Source organism: Gopherus flavomarginatus, chromosome 1 (assembly GCF_025201925.1).
Source record: "Gopherus flavomarginatus isolate rGopFla2 chromosome 1, rGopFla2.mat.asm, whole genome shotgun sequence".
Lineage (NCBI taxonomy): Eukaryota > Metazoa > Chordata > Testudines > Testudinidae > Gopherus > Gopherus flavomarginatus.
Window position 1 is genome coordinate 166,928,668 of NC_066617.1, and position 23,922 is coordinate 166,952,589.

General features: G+C 41.0%; 2 protein-coding genes across 4 annotated transcripts in view; one reads left to right on the plus strand and one right to left on the minus strand.

The window, feature by feature from the left end:
- The window catches only part of FILIP1L (filamin A interacting protein 1 like), a 320,082-nt gene extending 296,296 nt beyond the window's left edge, over nt 1-23,786 (plus strand). For 2 of the 3 annotated variants that reach the window (XM_050956870.1, XM_050956878.1), the window contains 2 exons: nt 12,917-13,101; nt 21,954-23,786. In XM_050956870.1, the coding sequence (XP_050812827.1) occupies nt 12,917-13,101; nt 21,954-21,999 (231 nt within the window). In that variant the 3' untranslated portion in view covers nt 22,000-23,786. The remainder of the gene's footprint in view (nt 1-12,916; nt 13,102-21,953) is intronic. The other variant, XM_050956860.1, reaches the window with a different exon arrangement.
- CMSS1 (cms1 ribosomal small subunit homolog) overlaps nt 1-23,922 on the minus strand; it is a 385,528-nt gene that overhangs the window by 351,744 nt on the left and 9,862 nt on the right. The window lies entirely within an intron of this gene.

Genomic DNA, 23,922 nt, shown 5'->3' on the forward strand with positions numbered 1-23,922 from the left:
CTCAATTTTCCCATCTCTAAAACAGGCATGATAATATTTACCTCTGTGGGGTGGAGGATGAAGCTCAGTTAATTTATCTATAAATTGCTTTATGAGCCCTTGATGAAAGGTGCTATATTAAAAGGTCAAAGTATTATAATATTAAAATATAATAATGAACAACAATTTAGTAAATATAAAGCATTTTTCATGAGAAGATCTCAAAATACTTTATAAAAATAGGGTCAGTATAGCTATTTCATTTTGCAAGGGAAACTACCTTTTGTGTTTTTCCAGCAGCTAGCACAACTAAGCCCCAAACCTGAGAAGGGCCTTTAAGCACTACTGTAATAATGCAAATAAATAATAATAATAGTGGAAGTACGGACATAGAAAATCTTAACCAGGTTGGATCAGATGAATTGAATCTCTGGAGCAGAACACCATGCTATGCTCAAAACACAGACTGTTTTGAAGGGGAAAAAAAAAAAAAAACACAAGTAGACCACATCAACTGAATATTTTGCTAATCAAAACACAGACTTGCATGTCCTGCATGTGTGTTAGACAGAGAAAGAGAAAATGAAAGACTTCAGATTTTGCATAACAGCCACTGACCCAAGGTTTTGAAGAAAATTTTCTGTTCTTTTATTTATAAAGTAATTAAAAATAATTAAATTGGGTGCAGATATTAAAAATGGACATTGCTTTGGATATATTGTTAGCATAATATTAAACCATAGTAGCATCACAAGAAATGGAACAATCTCTAGAGTGAAAGAAGACGTGGGTAGATTTGGTGATCTTCTTCCTTGTACCATGTACAGATTCCTTGAGATTGTCACTGACTCTCTTCCATTCTATCCTTTCTTCTCTTTCCATTTTTAACTGTACCTTTGTTGTGAGAAGTCAGAACAAAAATAAGAGTAGGACATATCTGAATCTTGGGTTCTTGTATTTAAAGATTACCAGAAAAGTGCAAAAAAAGTTTAAGCCTCCTACTGTGCTTCATTATTGTGTATGAAGAGTATCAAAGAGCTTTTTAAATATTTTGTTCTACATAATTACAATAGAAAGTGCAGATCTTTTTGTTGGAAGATTTCAGCCAGATTTCTGGAAGTACGATATCTCATAAGGTTGTAACCTGAAGTGCAGCTCTCCCTCTACATAGCTGAGGGGAGGGGAATATTTTTGGTCTTGAAAGGCGAAGAGTATAGGGGTTGCCTAGTCTTAGGGTACATCTACACTGTAGCTGGGAGGTATACTTCCAGGTTGCGTAGGTGTACAAACGCTACCTTTGATGAAGCTAGTGTGCTAAAAACCACAGTGTAGCTGCAGTGGTGCAGGCAGTGACACAGATTAACCACTCGAGTACTTACTGAGGGTCACAGACAGGACTGCACTCGGGCAGCTAGCCCATACCGCCATCCACATTGCCACAGGTAAACTGTTGTTAGATTGTTAATAGGCAGATTTAAAACAAACAAAAGGAAGGTTTTTTTTCCATACAACTCACAGTCTACCTGTGGAACTCCTTGCCAGAGGATGTTGTAAAGGCCAAGATTATAACAGGGTTCAGAAAAGAACTAGACAAGTTCATGGAGGATAGTTCCATCAATGGCTATTAGCCAAGATGGGCAGGGATGGTGTCCCAAGCCTCTGTTTGTCAGAAGCTGGGAATGGGCGACAGGATGGATCACTTGATGATTACCTGTTCTGTTCATTCCCTCTGGGGTACCTTACATTGGCCACTATCGGAAGATAGAATACTGGACTAGATGGACCTTTGGTCTGATCCAATATGACCGTTCTTATTGTCTCAGTTGGAGAAAGAGAGAAAACTACAACTCAGGTTTACAGCCTCAAACAGCATCTCACAATTCAGACTTTCAGAAGATCTTGCTAGCGTTCTCTACCAAAAAAGAGACTCTGGCATTTCTAACGTTAAAAACAAACTGCATGAGCGTGTGCGCGTGCCAGAAGGCGGAAGCAAGCTTGAAGCTATTCTTATACGTCACACGAAAGCAGTAAAGGACAAAAAAAACAAGACAAGTTGCTCTGTTCTGCTTCACAGTTCACTTCTACAGGGAAAAAATATTTTCTCCCCTTTTGACTTTAAGAAATTAGCACACTATGGGGAAAAAATGATAGAAAAAAGATACTTGATTATTAAATTAAACATTTCTAGATCAGGTGTACACAAAAGATTTCCCTAGAAAGCAAGTTCAGCTAAGGACTCTCTTCCGTCCTTCTCATAAGACAAACAGTAAGGGTCACTATATGCCCTTGAAAATCAGGAATGTTCAAAACCAATATATTGCCCTGTTCTTTGTAAACCCCTGCAGAATGATCACCTTGAGAAACTGCCAGCATTTCAAAGGCCACTCTTGCAAGTCTCATCATGCATTGACACCAACCCCTTCCCAGACCCATCAGTGAGCCCTTCTCCTAACAAGCCTTTGAACAAACCCTTCCCCTGGATATGGAGTCAAATCCTCAGGGAAAGAGAACGGGGGTTAACTGGTTATGGAAAGGGAGGAGCTAGCACCCTTTTCAGCACACTTCTTTGATGCTCAACATGACTGTTCCCTGTGTGTCCTCAACCGCATCCTCCCATGACAGATGTAATGGATTTTCACTTTTAAGATAAGCTCGATGGGAGCTGCTGGGTGCTCACCACATTTGGAAGTCAGGCCATTTATTTAGGTGTCTAAATATGGAAAAAGGAGAGTAATTTTAGGCACACAGGTTTGAAAATCTTGCCCATTGGGAGGAGGGCCAGCCTAGTAGCACGGCAGTGCTCTCTACCTTCTTGCAAGAGACATACTTTTGACTTTTGGTCCTAGTCTTCTGCTGTTTGGAAAATTCACAGGTTAAAATACTACAGAAGTAACGTGCTCATCAGATTAATGAGAGACATCGCCTGACATTGTTCAACAGCAATCCCTAATAGCAGGTTAAGGAGATGAATTGATGAAAATTGAAGATACAGCCAGCTAAATCCTCCTTATCCAGAAGGAGAATAGACAAGTAAAGCTGGGGGGGGGGACCACCTTGGACTCCTTAAATCTTTTACAAGGTTTTAAAATGCATCCTTCCTCACATAGAAAAAAATAGGGAAATAGTTGTATGGCAGAAGACTTAAAATGATTCTGATGCTGCTGGGTTGGGGCATGCAGATGGAGGAACCATGTGCCTGATGACTAGGAAATATTAGATATTGAGATAGGCTAAACAAAAGCTGACTCAACTCCCAAATCTCCAGACTTAAGCAATGGGTAGAAAAAACATTACGTTACCAATGTAACAAGAAAAGAAGATCTTAAGAGTTCACGGGTGGGTGTGAGAGAGACATTTTAATGCTAAAATCAAATGCTAAAACCACCCCAGTAACAGGAAGGTTTTGACAAATATAATCTGACTGTGAAATGTTATTACAAGGACAAATCCTACAATCAATCAGCCACAGAGTATTATTGCATTCTCTGCACGAGAACATAACCTCCTGTCCAACATTCTGAGAGGACTCAAACATAGAGACACACACTCGAAATCATCAGTTTAGTCAACTGTTATGACCAAACATGATTCATAACAGGGCACAGAGTGGGATTCCCATATAAAGAGGTTTTAAATATATGAGAAAAGGCTTTCACTTTGTTGATGGTTTCTCAGAAAAGGGAAAAAGTGTGTCTTCACTTAGATATTGGCACTACCCTCAAAAATACTTAGCCCATACTGTACATAACACTCTCATCTTCAAAGTACAATACTAACTTTAATTAATGTTCACAGAACCCCTGTGAAGAAGGAAAGAAACAATGTCTTCATTTTATAGCTGGAGAAATTGAGATAGAGGGGTTAAGTGACTTCTTCAAAGCCACAGAGCGAGTGAGTCCTGGACAAGATTAAAACTCATAAGTTCTTAAACTCACACTCAGGTTATCACAGACCGTGTTTCTCTTTTAGAAGTGAACACCACAAAAAACAAAAAACAGAAACATCCCACCACAGACTAGAAGGTGAGCCTGGTTAAAACTCTTTTAAAATGTGGATTTCACAGAAGAAAAAACTTACCCTGAAATCTACAGCAGTTCCCAAGAATCCAAATGTGGACCCCATTCGTGAGCCCTTTGGGGCAGAGACTATTCTTTTCCAAATGTTTGTGCACTAACCAACACAATGGGGCCCCAACATGGTTGACCTCTGTGTGCTCCCGCAAAGTATGTTAAATAATAAAGGATGGGGGAGGATATATATTTACATTTTTGCACAATCAATCCCAGTATTGAAGAAATTTCTGTTTTAAAATACATTTACATCTAGTCCTACAGCTTCATATGTATCTTTTTTTGGGTGACCAGAGAGCAAGTGTGAAAAATCTGGACTTTTTTTGAGGAGTAGGAAGGTAGTGTTGGCTAAATAAGACAAAGCTCCTAATATCGGGACATCTGGTCACCCTAATCATTTTGAAAACAAAACACTATAAAAAAAGTTATCACAGCAATCCTTAGTTGCCCAGAATCTGTACAAAAGAATCTCTGTTGCCAACAATCTTATGCAAGGAATAGATAAACAGATTTAAACCAAGAGGAAATGAGTTTATTGAAAACATTACCAATGTACATGGAGGTAATGGGCTAACATACAAGTGTAAACACTGCCCTCTACTGGATAAAATCAATCCTCCTCAAGTACTGGCACTTCTAGGGGCCAGCCTACAGAGTGAATAAATCCTCTAATTAAACTACTAACAGAAAATGGAGATTTCCCTTTAAACTCAAGCAGTACCTTGCTTTTGGAGCACAGGCTTGTCTTCACTAGACAATTTAATTGCATTTAAACACAATTTTTAACTACTGAGTTAGGTGACACAACACTGACCATGGATGACTAGTAACTGCAGACAAGAACAAATTGCGTTCATCATCACATCAGCTACTCCTTGGTCAACCCGGGCCCTGATAGACATTACCCACAGCTCACTGATGATGACCTGATGATGGGCACAAAATGTCTTTGTTTATGCTGACCATTCAGCACTGTGTCAGCTATCTCAATTATTAAAAGCCAAGTTTAAAGATGATAAAATCTCCTAGTTAAGACAATCCTGAAGAGAAGAAGGGTATATGATAAAATTTTGGTAGTTAAGGTTTTTTGAAAGGGACTCTGGATATTTTGGCTTCTACTCCCAACTCTGCCTGATTCCCTGTGTGACCTCTCTGTGTCTCAGTTCCCCACCATCAAAATGGGGATATTAAGACTTGCCGTTTTTATACGGTGCTCAGATATTGTGGAGATGAGCTCCATAGAAAAGTCTAAAAAATAATATCTTTATGCACCAGACCTCCCCTGTGTGGTTGAGATTTTGACAACGATCATGTCACAGGTGCAGAAATTGCATCTACTTCTAATATGAATTTTCCTTCTGAATAGTTCAAGTTCGTGAAACTAAGCAGCTCTATCCTGCTCTCACTGCAAATAAAAGACTCTACAATAAAAATCAAGATACCCTTGGGGCATCATATGCATTGTAAAGCAAAAATCAACACCACAAGTTATTATAATTAACCTTTTTTAAATACTTTCCTCCTCTAACTTCCATTTTAAAGTGACTAACAGTTAAAAATGGCAAAATCCAAGAGTCCTTCGTTCCACAGCATGAGCTGTCCATTATATGCAAAATTATAAGGTTAGGATTATCCAGTGAGCCACCTGGCTCAACACCGTTGGTACTTTACAATATGGTAATAGTGAGCCATTCACACTGCTACAGTTAAGGACCTGTCAGTATTTTTACAGAGACACCAGTTCTTAAGGCGTTTACAATTCAACCATAAAAATACGATTCAGTTTAATGCTTGGCATTCAGGCTTGAATACCCAGGAGCATTTCCCCGCCCCGGCCCGCCCTCCCCCCCCCCCCTTTTTTTTTTTTAAAGTTCTATATGCAATTCAACATCAGCTAGTCTTTTTTTTTTTTATTAAAGGCAGTGCCAGAATTTTTTAAAAATTTCTCCTAAAGGTTTTGAAATGGCAGTGTGCATTTTAGGTGCAATAGCCACCATCGTACAGCTGAAACGGTTTTATTGATATCTTCCTCCCCCGTTACTAATTGTAACAACAAATGAATAAATTTTAATAATAAAGTAATAATGATATGTCTCAGGCACAGATCACAAAAGGCCAGCCTGTGTTATACATGTTCGATGGTACCTTGTACCACAAATAGTCACATTGAAATGGGTATCACAATCGGACACAAAGCATTTTACAAAGGAGGACAAGAATCATTAACCCCACTTCATAAATGAGGAAACAGGTTCAGAAATGTGAAGTGACTTGCCCACAGTCAAAAAGTGAGTCAGTGGCATAGCCAGGATTAAAACACAGGTGTCTAGATTCTCCATTCTGACCCTAACCATGCACTACAGTCAGTTACTGTAGGGTTTGTTCATGGGCCCTGCCTCTGCAGTTTGAATAAAGAAAATAAAAAAGCACAGAAGAAGAAATTTTTGAGAAGAAAGGCACTGTGTAAACTGACTACTTACAGATATATGAAAAAGACAGGCCATATTTTGAAAAAGTCAGCCAGCCATGACAGCATCCCTTTAAATCAGAAGATAGAAACTACAGAGAAACGTGGTTGCAGATGCTTTGTTTGCACTTCTGTAACTAAACTGGTTTTGTTTAACATTAATACCTCTGGAGAGGAATAACCAATCTAGTGCCAGTTTGGTATATGAACTACCACAGCACGATTTAAGTGAAGCTACTCAGCATTACTGGATTCCTGTTCATTTCAGACCTCCTGAAAATCCTCCATGGACCAGCTTCCCTCTGGTCACACCCACTGTGTTCTACGTACATCCCACTATCTTCCAAGTGTCTGCACAAAGGCCTTCTCCTCTGCAGCTCCTGCAAGCATCTCTACCCTATCAACTTGCTTCTCTTTATTCAAATTTCAGCTCCAAAATGTCTTTTTGTCCCTCAGCTAAGGGAGGAACTGTGGGTGCTCCGTACCTCTTAAAAGTCAGACTACTTATTTTGGTATCTTCAGAGGGTACGCAGGCTGTCTAAAGTTAAGCATCAAGTTGGGAATTCTTGGCCTCAGAGTGTTGACCAGGGTTCCATAAGGCAAAGACAGAAGAGAGTACATTAGCAACTGTAAAAAACAAAATAGTACAGCAGTTACCTAAACCCCTACAGCAACAAGATGCAGCGTTTGGGACCTTTGTTGCAGAACAGTACAGCTCAATAAAACAGGACTAACTCGGTGGTTCTCAAACTTTTGTACTGGTGACCCCTTTCACATAGCAAGCCTCGGAGTGTGACACCCCCCTGGTAAATGAAGAACACTTTCTAATATATTTAACACCATTATAAATGCTGGAGGCAAAGCAGGGTTTGGGGTGGAGGCTGACAGCTGACGACCCCCCATGTAATAACCTTGCGACCCTCTCAGTTGTCCCAACCCCCAGTTTGAGACCCCTCTGGACTAACTGGAAGGGCGTTGGGGTGGGGGAGGCTGGAGAGAACTATACAAATAAACAATTTATCATTTGGCAACTTAAAAGAGAATGCTACTTTGGGCCCAATCCTGCCCTCCTTACTTAGCCCTAACTCACTCTTGAAAAGGACAGCAGGACTGAGCTGTTAATGACCTCAGGAAGCACACAGAGAAATGTTTTAAAACAAGGGGTAAGCAATCACCACATTTCTTTTTGGCAGCCTCATCCATATGCCCTTTCTAGATCAGGCTCAGACTTCAACTGCTCTCAGCAATCTAAGGACAAACTAAGATCTGTCAAGATATGCATATGGTTGTTTGCATAACAGGTCTGTTCAGAGCTGTCCCACAGCCAACAGAGAGTTTGAGCAGAACAAAAATTAAGAGAGTACTCCCTCTGCTGTTCAAACCTTTCAAACCAAAGCGCTGAAAAAGAACTGAATTTAATGTTATCTTTCCTTGATGCATTTCTATAATTGAGGCAGAAAGATATAAGAGGAAAGCTAGCCATGAGCACTGCACCCTCCCCTTTGTCCATTAATGAAAGGCATAAATCCCTAAACAGGAAAACATGCAGCCACATGTCATGCTAGATGTACCACAGAGTGGAGAGTTAGGGTTTAAGCAGATGGAGACAGCCATCAGATAGCTAGAACTGGTACCTTTCAACATGCCCATCTTGTCCCCCCCACACCCCTCCTGCTTTACTTACACACACACACACACACACACACACGCTCTTCTGTACCCCAAAAAAGGGTTAATTTACACAGATGACTCGGAAAACAGAAAAGGAGAAAAATTCTAATTTGTTAAAATATCTGACAGTGTTTCATTTAAAAAAGGTCCATCATTACAATTCCATATCATTTTAATGACTGCTGACATTACTGCCAACAAACCTTAACATATTTTACAAGCTAATCTAATTCTGCAAAACTAATATCTGAATCTAATGTTTTACTATCGTGCTTATAGACAGACCCATTGCTTGCTTTGCACATCTCAAACAAGGCCTATTTTTAAAGCCTAAACAGCAAGAATGTCTTTTTTTATACTTCCCCTTAGTTAGTAGACCTGTATGTATTATTACACAATGGAAAACTTTGGAAATGGCTATGTCCCAGGTAGATAGTATCTTGGAATGGGCTAGTTTCTAGGGTTGTTTGGAGAGCAAAAGTGGGAACTGTGACAAAAAAGGGACGCTGGGTGCTGGGAAGCATCAGTTGCTACTTAAAGGATGATTGAATTGAATTCCACACCCCCTGCCAACTCTCTGAACAGGGAGCAGAGAGGGGAGGGCATTTACATGGGGGAGGTCAGGGAGACCAATAGCAGTACTGAGGGACAGAGGGAGCAAGCAGCTGTATCAGCTCAGGGAATGCTTCTTCTGGTTGTCAGAAAGAAGACTGGAAAGCTGAGAGAACCCTTCATCTTCCCAGGGAAGGGGCACAGAGAAGAGGGAATCAGTGTGCAAGAGGGTGGTGTGTATTTGCAGAAATAATTCTCGATGGGAATACTTACTTTCCTTCATGGACCCAGAACTAATATCACACTGAAGAAACAAAAACCAACACACACAATATTCTAATGGTTGACACCTTCCAAGCAATGCAGCGGTAATAACTATAAAGTAATAACAACGAAGAGTCCTTGCAGCACCTTAGAGACTAACAAATTTATTTGGGCATAAGCTTTCATGGGCTAGAACCCACTTCATCAGATGCAGTAAAGGTAATAACTAGAACATAACCATTGCCATGCTGTACATTCAAGACTAGACAAGGAACTAATTGAGGATTCATTCGATAGAACTCTCACAATATAACCATAACAACTGTGGTACTTCACACTCAAGAATCTAAACATGCGTTACAGAAAATAATTCTCACCATGACGCAAGGGGATAATCTAGGAAAGGTAACCCAAAAATGTTGTTTTCAACCCTCATATTCGAGATTCACATTTTTCAAGCAATCTTTTAGTCCCTAACACTGCAAACACTTAAGTAGGTGCTTAACTTTACGTGTGTCAATAGGAGACTGTCAGACAAAGTAAAGCACCTAAGCACATGCTTAAACTGGATTCAGCCTTTAGTTTTGAAAACTGAACGTTCTTTTCTTTTTTTTTTTTTTTACTATATTCATTCCTCTCTCTCTCTTTGAGCATCTATTCTTGAACAACTGAGACAGGGCTGGTGAAAAAGAAAACTACTTTCAGGTGTTGAAAGAGGAGGGAAAGAACTATAAAAACAGTTTACCGGTTTAAGGTCTTGTCTACACATAAAAGTTTCACCCCTTAAGCGATGCTGGTATAGTCAAAGTGCTACTACTACCCTAGGTGTGGATGCAGTTATACTGGTTTTGAAACACATGGACCACTTACTCACACATGGATAAGTCTTATACCAGTATAGAGAACCTTTACAGCCAGTGTAACTGCATCCATACTCGGGATTGTAATGGCATAACTATTTTGGTTCACACAATTAAAATTTAAAAAAATTAAACAAAAAAAAAATCACACCTTAACCAAAACAGTTTTACAGATACAAAAACTATGTAGACCAGGCCTTATCAAATGAACCATTTCTCTAATACACATATCAGTAACAATATCAAATGAACCTGAAACATCAGTGAGAAACTGCAAAGCCACATTAAATCATAATTTAAAAACACCAAGTAAACCTTTTTCTGCAATGGGAAATCTGATTCCTGCAAAATACACAAACAAAAAATTAACATCAGCTGGAAATTGTTAACAAATAAATGATTGTTTTAAGAAGGCTAACAAAGGTGATCAACCAATTATTGCACGAGCACTTCAACAGATTTATTTTAAACTGTTTACCTACATTGGAATATCTCCCCAAAGGGAAACACTGTATTGTAAAATGCCGTTAAACCTCCAGCAACAATTCAAGGAAAGAGGAAAAACATTATTTAACTATTTATCCACTTATCACAATTGTTCTTATAATTAACCTCGAAACTACTAATCCACAGCAACCTCACCAGCATTAATGGAATGTTTACCATTTTTTCTCAAAATATTTCTGTTTAAATCAAATGCTGTTTTGCCTTACGCTTACAAAGCAACAACATCTCACCCATCCACCCACATATATCCACACATAATAAAGAAAAAAAAAGTTACTTTTCTTCCTTAATTCTTTCCCTGATTTCTTAATACAGTGAAGATGAATACAATAAACATTGTATTCAAAGCAAGTTCTGCCTCCAGCACAAAAATAAATATATTACTCTATTGCTGAAGGAAGTTAAATGACAATACTGAGACGCTCTAATCCTGGAAAGTCAGTTTAAATTTTTCTTTTTCTTAATTTCATTATGATACACTCAACCCCTTGAACATCCTAAACAATTGTACTGTTACCTTGTCACTCCCTCTTTTGTTAGTTCAGTTGCCAGCTGCATATAGACTGAATCCTGGACTGTGAGCTCTCTGGAACCTTTGTTTTATTGGTTTGTACAAAGCCCAGTACAATGGCACCCCTAAAAAGAACAATTCTACTCTCTCTTTACTGTTCACGTTCTTCAAACAATTAAACCTATGCATCCTCATGGAATGGCCATCTGGCCAAGCTATGCCTAAGTATTTCTTTAAATCTTTGCTAATAAGGCAGCTCCAGTTCTTTTTGGTGCTCTCCAGTTTGTCTAGGTAGGAGGGATAGCTCAGTGGTTTGTTTGAGCATTGGCCTGCTAAACCCAGGGTTGTCAGTTCAATCCTTGAGGGGGCCACTTAGGGATCAGGGCAAAAATTGGTCCCGCTAGTGAAGGCAGGGGACTGGACTTGATGACCTTTCAAGGTCCCTTCCAGTTCTAGGAGATTGGTATCTCTCTTTTTTTTTTTTTTAAAAGGGCAAGGAGGCCAAAGGCGGCACGCGACCCGATTTTCAGTGGCACTCTCACACTGCCCGGGTCCTGGCCACCGGTCTAGGGGGGGCTCTGCATTTTAATTTAATTTTAAATGACACTTCTTAAACATTTTAAAAACCTTATTTACTTTACATACAACAATAGGTTAGTTATATATTATAGACTTACAGAAAGAGACCTTCTAAAAACATTAAAATGTATTACTGGCACGCAAAATCTTAAATTAGAATAAATGAAGACTTGGCACACCACTTTTGAAAGGTTGCGACCCCTGGTCTAGGGTTTTACACACACACACACACGAGAGAGAGAGATTAACACTAAGGAGGTGCCCAGAACAACAGTAAGTATTCATACAGTCATTTACATCAACAGACATCAACATACTTTGAAATTATGAAGGAAGATTAATATCATCCCCATTTTACAAGTGGGGAAACTAGAGCACAGAGACATTAAATGATTTGTCCAAAATCACACAACAAGCCCATAGCAGAGCTGGGCACAGATCCCAGGTATCTTCACTCTCAGTCCTGTGCTGTGTCATGATGCATCCCTGGAAGGCAGGGTGCACTGAAATCAATACTTGAGGCAGGTCTCACAAAAGCTGTACAGGGAAGTGCTATCAATATCACATCCGTCCTTCATGACATGGTGCCTTAGATTACACATCTTGATGTGCATTGGCATTTTTTCCCTCATCACATGGCATAGAAATAGACTCATACACTTTAAGGTCAGAAGGGACCATTATGATCATCTAGTCTGATCCTGCACAATGCAGGCCACAGAATCTCACCCGCTCATTCCTGTAAAAAACCCCTAACCTATGTCTGAGTTATTGAAGTCCTCAAATCATGGTTTAAAGACCTCAAGGTGCAGAGAATCCTCCAGCAAGTGACCAATGCCCCATGCTGCAGAGGAAGGTGAAAAACCTCCCGGGCCTCTGCCAATCTGCCCTGGAGGAAATTTCCTTTCTGACCCCAAATATGGCAATCAGCGAAACCCTGAGCATGTGGGCAAGACTCACCAGCCAGACACCTAGGAAAGAATTCTCTGTAGTAACTTAGATCCCACCCCATCTAACATGACCATCTTTAAAATACATTTTTTTCCACTCAGTATTTAGTTGATTTAGCCAAAAGGTGCATTTTGTTGTAGACTGTAATAGCTCAGTCAAGAATAAAATACTTGTGTTGCTGCAAAACCCCATAAACTCTTCTGAGACTTTTCTTGAATTACACAGACTTTGCTACTCACATAGAGACAAGAAACCTACAACAGTCTCCAAAGAGTAACAAGGCACTCATTCTTCCCCCAACATTTTCGTATTCAAAAACTATCGTTTCATGTGCCTCAGTGTATCATTAAAAATAAAACAAAATAGAAAATCAAGGAAAACTACGACAACAGTTCTTAATCAGATCAATGTATATGTTCTTTTCTGAAAAGCTGAGAAAGAGCACTAAAGAACTATAGAAACCATGCACCCTAACTGCTTACATTTTTTCTTGGTTTATTTCAAGATTGCCGATGTTTTCCATCGTACAACTCCCACTCGGATTCCCAAACCAAAGTCCATGAGCATGACTAAATTACCTGTGAAAACACCTACTGGGCATTTCAACAAACCACTCCAAGAGAGCAATGCTGGAAAACAACACATCATGAGAACTGTATCTAGCACTTACCTTCAAAATGGAGGGAAAAGGTAAACAATTCCCTGCAATGTCCAGGAGTAAAATATATTTGTTGAGTAATGTGAATCATCGTAGCAATTACTTCAAAGGGCTGTTTCAGAAAAAGGTAATGTTTCCACAAGTAGTGAGATAAAACTATTCACAGATCTGTAAAAAAAGACTGCAACACTCAGGCTAGAACCACAACGCATCAGTAACACTCTCTGGACCAAACTCTGCTCTCAGTGCTCCAGTGTAAATCCTGACTTACTGCAAGTTAAATGACAACAGAATTTGGCCCTTACCATGAAGTGACAAATTAAATTGCTAAATGAGTTTCTATTATAAACCAAAATTTGGCACACACACCTCTGCAACTAATAACCACAACCTTAATTCCACCCTAGTAGATTTACAACAATGATTACAATCATAATGACAAGTTACCACACAAGGATTTTCTTTTCAGTTGGTCTTATGAAATTATGTTTTAATGTGGATATTTTCAGGTTAAAATTTAAGTGAGAGAATATAATACTTGGCAAACTATCCTGATACAAATGAAATAAAGGAAGAAGCAGCCACAGCTTGGGCCACGCCCCAATCAAGCCACCGCTGGCCCTATAAAAGGGCTGTGAGGCAGTAGTTCAGGTAGTCTCTCTCTGGCTAGAGAGAGAAGGACTGGGCTGCCTGTGAGCTAGGAAGATTACCTGGAGTGGAGCAGGGCTGGGGGAACGGCCAGAGGAGCTGGAGAATTCCAGGTTGGAAACCCCTGCCCTTCCGCCCCCCCCCAGCCTGCAGGCCTTGCTGAAGGCCTAAAACAGGTACTGGGGTTGCAGAGGGGCAGCCCAGGGGTAGGTAAAGGCAGCAGGCCCAAACCTCCCTTGCTGATGATGAGTGGTTCATAGACTGCAGTCTGCCCTGGTGAGTGGGAGGTGGATGGTGACTGGCAGTAGCCAATGAGGTGAGATGGAGATAGAGGGTTGAGGGTTTCCTGGGCAAGGGAAACCTGGAGAGCGGGGATACTGCCAGGGGGCAGCACCCAAGATGAAGGGGTGGGACACTGGAGCCTGAGGAAAGCAGGATATCAGTCAGCAGAGGGCGCTCTGGAGCTGGAGAGCAATTCCCAGGACGACCAGCAGGAGGAGCTGCACCAGTGAGTCATCGCCCCGCCACACTCTGCTTGAGGGGGGCATGGGAGAAGAGAAAACTAATAACCAACAACACCCTGAAGACTGAGCTGTTTAATACCTATTTTGCTTCAGTCCTCATTAAAAAGATTAAATTGTGATCAGATGCTTAACACAATGAATATTAACAACACGGAAGAAGGAAGACAGAACAAGTTACAAAAGACTTAGTTAAGTGAGATGCATTTAAGTTTGCAGGGCCTGAAGAGTTTCACTCTAGGGCCTGGTCTACACTGGAGGACGGGAATTGTAGCTGAAGTCAACATATTTTAGATTAAATTAAAATTCCTTACTTCGCATCCTCGCGGCACTGGATCAACGACCACGGCTCCCCTGTCGACTTTGCGTCCACTTCTCGCACTGCTGGAGTTCAGCAGTCGATGGGAGAGCGATCACCGATAGATCCTCGGTGGATCGATTGCTACCTGCCAATCGGCTGGTAGTGCAGACGTACCCTACGATACTTAAAGAACTATCTGAAACAATCTCAGAACTACTAGCAATTATCTCTGAGAATCCTTGGAGGACGGGTGACGCTCAGAGGGCTCGACAAGGACAAATGTATCTATATCTTTTAAAAAGGGGAACAAAGAGGACACAGGGAATAATAGACCTGTCAGCCTACTGTTGATACCTGGAAATATACTGGAACAATTTACTGAATAATCTATTTGTACCTAGAGGATAACAGGGTGATAAATGATAAGCCATGTGGATTTGTCAAGAAGAAATCATGCCAAACCAATCCAATTTCATTCTTTGAGAGGGTTGCTGGCCTACTGTGTGGGGGGGAAGCAGTTGACATTATATATCTTGATTTTAGTAAGACTTTTCACACAGTCCCACATGACACTGTCATAAGCAAAATAGGGAAATGTGGTCTAGATGAAATTACTATAAGATGAGTGCACAACTGCTTGAAAGACTACTCAAAGAGTAGTTCTCAACAGTTTGCTTTCAAACTGGGAGTGTGTATCTAGAGGGGTGCCACAGGGATCTGTCCTGGGTCCAGTACTATTCAATATTTTTATTAATGAGTCACATAACAGAATGAATATACTTATAAAATCTGCAGGTGACATCAAGCTGGGAGGGGTTGCAGGCATTTTGGAGGGCATGATTAGAATTCAAAATGACCTTGACAAATTGGAGAATTGGTCTGAAATCAACAAGATGAAATAAAATAAAGACTAGTGCAAAGTACTACACTCCAGAAGGAAAAATCAAACTCACAACTACAAAATGGGGAATAACTGGCTAGGTGGTAGTACTGCTGAAAAGTATCACCTTGTTTACTCATTCAATTTGTGATCCAGTATAACCCCCAGATCCAACTGCAAAAAATGCTAGTATTCTGGGGTATAACAAGAGAAGTGTCATATTTAAGACACTGGAAGTAATGTTCCACTCTGCTCAGCATTAGTGAGTTCTCAGCTGGAGTACTGTGTCCTGTTTTGAGTGCCACACTTCAAGATGTGGACAAATTGGACAGAGTCCAGAGGAGAGCAACAAAAATGATAAAGTGTTTAGAAAGCATGACCTATGAGGAAAGATTTAAAAAACTGGGCATGTTTAGTCTTGAGAAAAGAAGCCTAAGAGGTGAACTGATAGTCTTCAAATATGTTAAGGGTTGTTACAGAGAGGACAATGATCAATTGTTCTCCATGTCCACTGACCATAGGACAAGAAGCAATTGACAATCTGCAGCAAGGGAGATTTAGGTTAGATATTAGGAAACATTTTCTAACTATAAGGATAAGCAAGTACCAGAAGAGGTTATCCAGGGAGGTTGTGGAATCCTTGTCAATGGAGGTTTTTAAGAACAGGTGAGACAAACATCTGTCAGATGGTCTAGGTATACTTGTCCTGATTCAGCACAGGGGAGGATGGACTAGAACTAGATAACCTCTCCAGGTTCTTTCCAGCCTTGTGTGTCTATGATTCTATGAATGGAGGAATGAATGAAACCTGCCATTGATTATGTGATTTCTAGAGCTTAAATAAATGCAGAGCCTTTGGATGTGCACACCATTAATTTTTAAAATGGAATTTGAAAAGGGTCAATCCCCAACATATTAAACTAATGTGATGTCACTACACTTGTTTGTGAGCAAACACTGCATTATGAAAGTGTATGCAAGAACTGAGACCTTACTTTATTTTTTTTTATTAGCTGTATTAACCTTTGCAGTTTTACTGGAATTATGGTATTTAGATCTCATTTGTGCATGCTGTCTCTCATGGAGCAGGGTTAAAGTTCTGGTTATTTTATTAAGATTAACATGTATTACTTTGAGAAGTGCAATCTTAGTTCTTAATATCCTGGGGGATTTTCCCCCCCACACCAAACTCAAACATTCACACATAAATATGTACCTGCAACTGTAACTCCATCTTTGTGAAGTTTTTGATCAGTCTACTTGATACCTATTACAGATCTTTTGCAAGGGCACTTTTAGTCCATGCAACACATAGCAACTGCCTGTTCTTACTGAATTTATGCCTTTAGCTAAAAGAATCATTTCTACTTGAATCTCTGCTCAGCTTTTGTATAAATTAAAAAAAAAAAAGCTTTGTGTTCTCCAACAAAGGGAATGTTACTATAAGGATACTGAAAACTATTACACATAAACAAGTTGTGTGAGAATACAACACCACTGTTTTATTTCTTGAAGGATAATTGTCATTATGAATTGTCAAAACTGTCTTTATGAAAAGGTGAACAAATTCTATAGAAGAGTTCATTGAAAATATTGATGCTATTTGTCTAAAGTGAAAAACAAAACGCTGCTATTGCAGAGTATGTTGTGTACCTGTAACACTGACCAATTCATGGGGTATTGTGTTACAAGATGGCTTTGACTTCCTCTTGTCATTATCTCCCCCATCCTTTTCCCCTCCAGAGAACTTATTCCAATGGTCTCACTAAATGTGATTTGTGGGGCAGCTGCAGTTTTGAAATTAGGCTAACATGGATCTTTTTGCAGCGAGAGTGAATTTCTAATTCCCAAATAAAGTGAAAGTCAGTGGTGACCACGGCAACCAGACTCAGGACTGTTCTGCTCCAGGCAAAACCAACATCCTGGCACCCAACCAACACTATTTTTTAACTTCACAGCTAGAACTTTAAATTGCTTTAATCAAAGACATTATGGCAACACATCATACAAGCACAGTTGCGGCAATCTCTGCAAAGGTGTGACTGCAATATGGATGGCTCTAAACAACTGATAAGAAATTCCCCCTCAGTACTTAAACATTAAAGAGTCAATCTAGTGAGAAATGTTTTCAGAATTCTCCCTACAAGGTTTATTTTGTGATAAACTTACATCTGAGGAAACTAGTTCTTGACTACTTCCTGTAAGAAGAAACCTGTAGGCTTTCTTCTAATTATTTCATTTACCAAACTTACATCTATCTGAAAAGATAAAGTGTAGGCTATTAGGGCCAGAGTCTGCAAGATGTTGAACTCTCACATCCCAAAGAAGTCTTTGGGAGAAAAGGCTGCTCATCATCCCCCACGAGACACTCAGCACCTTGCAGAACTGGGCCTTAGTGTGCATTATAAATAATGGTTTCAAAATAATTACAACACCAAGAAACACATTAGAGATTACTTATAAAAAAAGTTATCAATTTGATTCCATATTATGTTATAAATTTCATCAGAGCAATTCTGGAGAAATGTCTCCAGTCAGGCTTCATTTTCAGTAGACCTCCTAACTCATTAGAAACCTATCAGAAGGAGACTGGTAAGTCATAAGATCAGCCTGTCTTTCACATCTAGGTCATCAGCTAGATTCCACTCCCAGTGAGTGCTGACTGGCTGCAGCACTTGTTGAAGGGGATGTTGTGAAAGTAAAAACTATAAATGGATCGAAAAGAATTAGATAAATTCATGGAGGATACGTCCATCAATGGCTATTAGCCAAGATGGCCCAGGATGCAACCTCATGCACTAGCTGCCCCTAAGCTTCTGACTCTCAGATGCTGAGACTGAATGACCAGAGGAGTGATCACTTGGTGTTGCCCTGTTCTATTCATTCCCTTTGAAGCATCTGGTACTGGCTGCTGTCAGAAGACAGGATACTGGGCTAGATGGACCATTGGTCTGACCCAGTATGGCCATTCTTATGACTGACGCTATTTAGCACCATCATTGCCAGTCTCCACTGAGAGGCCAAAGACTGAACAGGCTTGGCAAATGAAAATTCCAATTGAACTAACTTTTAATTTGACAATGCTAGTCTGTACCTTACATTATGAGAATAGGCCCCAAACCCACCAGCTACAGTACCACTTCCAGTTCTCCACACAATTCTAGTGCTGGTGAGCCACTACAGAAATTAAACTTCCTGGTCTTGCTCCCTTCTTGGAATACTGCAATTCATCTCCACCCCCGGCATCCTGGTCCATGTAGCATTGACCAAAGGAAGCAAACAAGCAACTGGTAGAGTCAGTCACCGCAACCTGATGGAGTTGAGGGGGACAAGGAAAGTAGGAAGAATAAATATGGAGAGACCTGGTCACAGACAGGAAGGGGACAGAAACAATCTCTGAATAACATAGGACCACCACGGCTCCTGGAGGTGGTCCCTTCAAGTCAGAGGGTTGTGGCACATTGGTTGTAGGCAATGAATGAAGTTTGTACCATTGCTGCCAGTGCTCCTCCTGCTGTACAGAAAAAGGACTTCAATCTCCATGGCTGTCAAGCCAGCATCTCTCACTTGCACTAATTTAACCTCAAAAGGCTGTTGAATGTCCCTTATCAACTCCATGCAATATCACTATCATATTTTTAAAGTGTTAGTAACATGATGTTTTAAATTTACATCATGATGATGTGGGGGAGGAGATATTACACTGAACATTCTTTTTGATATTCCACAATGTAGTAATTGGCTGTGAAGCAAGCACACCAACTCATTGCTTTAAGTTAGAACCCCTATTTCCGATTACAGAAGTTATGGGCTTGATGCAGAAACTATTGGGTGTGGTTCTTCAGGTTAGTTTATTATAATGGTCCCTTCCAGCCTTAAAAATCATTGCATAATTAATCACTTACAAACAGTATATACATTCACACCGCAAAAAAAAGTGAGAACTATTACCAAAATAATAAATTTGTGTTTTTTCTTCAACAGTTGTGAGGATATAATCATGAAAGAGGAGCTGACATAATATATCATTCTAATGGTGTGGCCAAAAATACACAAATGACCACTCCCATATTACCTGCTTGGATATATATTTTGTGATTTTTATCCCTATTAGGTGAATTTGAAAATCTGTTTCAAACAAACACTTTGTTTTAATGGGTGTTTTCTTCCAACTGTAAATTTTGCTAAGGTACAGAACACGCCGCAGGGGGGAGGTTGTCAGGGAATTCATTGGTTGGAAAAAGAAGCTTATCCCATTGGTTAGTTTATATTTTTTGTACTGGAGTTGGTCTAGATGCGCTTGTCAATGTATACTGGTGTTTTAGTTGAGAATCTTAAATATTATTCTGATAAGCGCCTTCAGCTTTAGGAAAAGTGCTTTTTAAAAAATCTGAACAAATAAATAAAGTTAGACAAGAAAATAGCATTTTATTTTTTTAATCCCAAAGTTGGCAGGATATTTTAAATCAGGGGTCGGCAACCTTTCAGAAGCAGTGTGCCGTGTCTTCATTTATTCACTCTAATTTAAGGTTTTGCGTGCCGGTAATACATTTTAATGTTTTTTAGAAGGTCTCTCTCTGTAAGTCGATATATTATATAACAAAACTAGTGTTGTATTGTAAAATAAACAGGGTTTTCAAAATGTTTAAGAAGCTTCATTTAAAATGAAATTAAAATGTTGATCTTAAGCTGCCGGCCAGCTCAGCCCGCTGCTGGTCTGAGGTTCTGTTCACCTAGGCCGGCAGCGGGCTGAGCAGGGCCTGTGGCTGGGACCCCGGCTGGCAAGGGTCCGTTAGCCAGAACCCCAGACCAGCAGCGGGCTGTGTGGGGCTGGCGGCCAGGACCCAGAGGGCTGGGGGCAGAGGGCTGGAGTCAGGGCTGGGTATGTGAGTGGGTGTAGGTGTCAGGGCAGAATGGGCGCTGGGTATGGGTGGGGATGCCAGTTAGGGCTAGGGTTGCGGGTGGAGGGCGGGGGATGAAGGAGTCAAGCAGAGGGCTGGGTATGTATGAGGAAGGTATAGGGCTCAGGGCAGGGGTCTGGGGGGGGGAGTGCGGGGCTCAGGGCGGAGGGAGTAGTGTGGGGGGGAGGGGTCAGGGCTCAGGGGAGAGTGCTAGGTGACTGGCCCCCTAATAACTCTCAACACAGCTGCTCCTTCTCCCCTGAATACCCCTTCCTGGGACCCCACCCCCTATCTAAGCCTCCCTGTTCCTTGTTCCCAGACTGGACTCTACCTCCTACCTGTCCCCTGACTGCCCCGACCCTTATCTACACCCCTGTCCCCAGCCAGACCCCCAGGACTCCCATGCCTATCCAACCACTCCCTGCCTGCCCCAACCCCTTTCCACACCCCTGCCTCCTGACAGGACCCCCAGAAATCCCAACTCATACACTCCCCCAGCTCCTTGTCCCCTGACCACCCCCTTCAGAGCCGCTCCCCAACTTCCGCCCCAGGACACTCCTTGCTCCCGGTCCCCTGACTGCCCTGACCCCTATTCACCCCTCGCCCCCTCACAAACCCCGGGACTCCCATGCCCCTTCCAACCCCCCACCTCTAACCCACCCTGCTCCCTGTCTCCTAACTGCCCCCACTCCTTATCCAACCCCCCCAGCCCTGGGCCCCTTACCATGAGGCGCCACACAGAGCTAGATATGCTGCTCCGCGGGAGCAAACAGCCCCGCCCCTCCAGTTGAGCGGGGAGCATGTCTGTCTCCCCGCGGAGCCAAACGCTGCCCGCGAGAGCACACAGCCCCGACCCCCAGAGCACTGCACGGGGTGGCAGGGCTCCAGGGGAGGGGAGAAGGCGGGGGAGGAGCCGGCAGAGGAGAGCGCACTCTGCTTGAGGGGGGCATGATTTTTAGGGGCATGCTGGAGTCCTGGCAGGCTCCAGCGTACCATTAAAAATTGGCTCGTGTGCCGTGTTTGGCACGCGTGCCATAGGTTGCCAACCCGTTTTAAATGTATGCATCTCACACTGTAAATTCTGATTGATTTCCTCCTACATGTCAAACAATGTAAAAGCATTCTATATTGTCCATCTTATGCAGTCTAAACTGAACGCTAGACTTTTCATCCATCCTATGCAGAGAATAAAGAAGTGAATTAAACTAAGGGAAAATTCTGTAACAGCTTCTTAACTTAATGGTCACTTGTATCAAACTAAGTACTTGCATGTGGCAGCAACTGGCTCCATAGAGGGACCCTGACGACAGGAGCACAGATACAGGATGTAGACTGCAGATTATGTGATCTGTACAGTAATCACCTGTTCCCACTGCTACTAACGCACACCCTAGAGATCAAAATTATAAAGAGATCTCCAAATAAAGAGAGAATCAAGTACAATACCACAATAATATCACAGATTTTGAGAGGAAAGGGGCTCATATGTATCTGCCATATAATTTCCTCCATACTCATGCTTTAAATTCCATTTGCTAGAGCACACTTTGGGACTTTACTTCAGTAACCATCATGATAGATTATTATCCTGTGTGTTCTACAAACCAGGTACTTACGTGTTTATGGTTGGCAGGTTTCAAAAAATTCTTACTTCAGAGTCCTATCCACAGGAAAACTGATGTCGAATTCAACATATATGGAGCTAAGAATGATGATGCAACTATATACCACATGCCAATTTGTTCACTGCAAGTTTTTGTTACCATGTAACATTACTGGGCTCTAATTAGGTCAGACTGCCATGGAGCCCAGATCCATCATCTTCCAGGACTTGCACAACCCAGAAAGCGGCTTATATTCTGTGCCCAATAGCATCTTGCCATGTAATACTCAAACATGCTATCTGAAAATGTAATTATTTAATGAACTGTAAAATAATTACTGTAACTGTCTGTAAGCCATTTTCATATTATGTGGATTAAATGATGGAAAAAGATGCTTAGGTACTCAGCCCCTTCAGTGCTCTTTTACGTAATGTTCTCAGCAAAAAAAGAAGACTGCTTCTTGAGCTCCACATTTTATGTCATTACACTTACACTTCCAGTTGGACCAACCACATTTTATTTTTGGATGAATATTCTGCAGTACCTACTGGCACAGCATGGAGCAATTAGTCTCAGGGCTAAAAACAATAGGCACAAGCTTAATGTATTGCTATGGAGTGGGGAAGGGGAAGAGCATGCACTGTGGGTCAGTGCTTACAGCCCTTTTCACAAGCCTGTGCATTCACCATGTTCTGTTTCATTTTTGCTGCTCGCTTCCAACATCAAATATCAAGTCAACGAGAATCCACCTCACTTTACTTTGCCAAACATGAACATGTAGAAGTATTAAAAAAAACTATAATCTGTATTCAGCAAGTCACAGAGAGCTGGATACAAGGCAGCTTTAATGTTAACAGAACATTTTATTACTGAGAGATACACAGAAATGAAAAACAGTCTGAAATTCAGCACTTGGAATTCAAAGCCTTACAGGATAAGAGCACTGAGAGTGTTATTAGAGTGGAACACTCTTTTACTCCAGTAATGCAATCCATTACAAGTATATGTGGCCCTGCACCAATAATTCAGGATATTACCATCCACACAGTGGAACCAAATTGGCAATTTTTGAAACATCATCCACTTGACATCAGTTTATACCACACCTCACTCTTGCAAGAAAAGATTTTATGACTTATTCCAATAAGATTTATGGCCTATCATTTTTAGAAGACAATTTGGGGGACTTATCTATGTACAGTTTATGAATTCTAATTTCATGTTATGAACGCTCTGTATATTTAGGCTGACTGCCTTTTGTACGTACTCATACATCACACTTTTTATGTTAAGGAGAGAGGGAGCAGCGCCTGAGTGCCTGCCTCTGATAGATATGGTCTTTAAGAACCACAAACAACTGAATAGGTCCTGCCCCTATCCTAGCTGAGCAATGGTTATGCCATAGAATGTGGCCAAAGCTGCAATAAACTAGTTTTTCAAATCTGGACTCCAGTTGGGGGTGGTAACCAAGCATCAGATCACATGAAGAGGACCTGGAGGCTGACCAGGAGGTTCTCATGGAAAGAAGACAAGAAGTTATAAAAGGACCAGCTCTCTCTCTCACCAAGAGAAGTGTGTACAGGAGGAGAGAAGCTCAGGAGAGGGGATTTGGAAGCCTGAAAGAGCAATGACCAAATCCCAAAGAATGTTAAACAGTGGTGAGTAAACTTAGGCAGGGAATGGCATAGAGGTGTTTCTTATTTTACATGGATCTGTATATCTCTTGTACTGTCTCAAATAAAGAGTGACTAATTTAAGAAATTCCTCTGCAAAGTCTGTGTCCTACTGGCTTCAACCACATGTCCCTGAACAATTAAACTGTAAACAGTACTCACTGTGACAAAATGAGAAAATGTCTGTATTATATTTTTATAAATATTAAACGTGACTCTGTTTCCCTGTTCAGTTTAGCATTATTAACACTTCCTGGATGCACACAGTTGAATCAAAGGAAGCTGGGAAAGGGGGATTGTTAAGAATCCAGGAAAGGTAAAACAA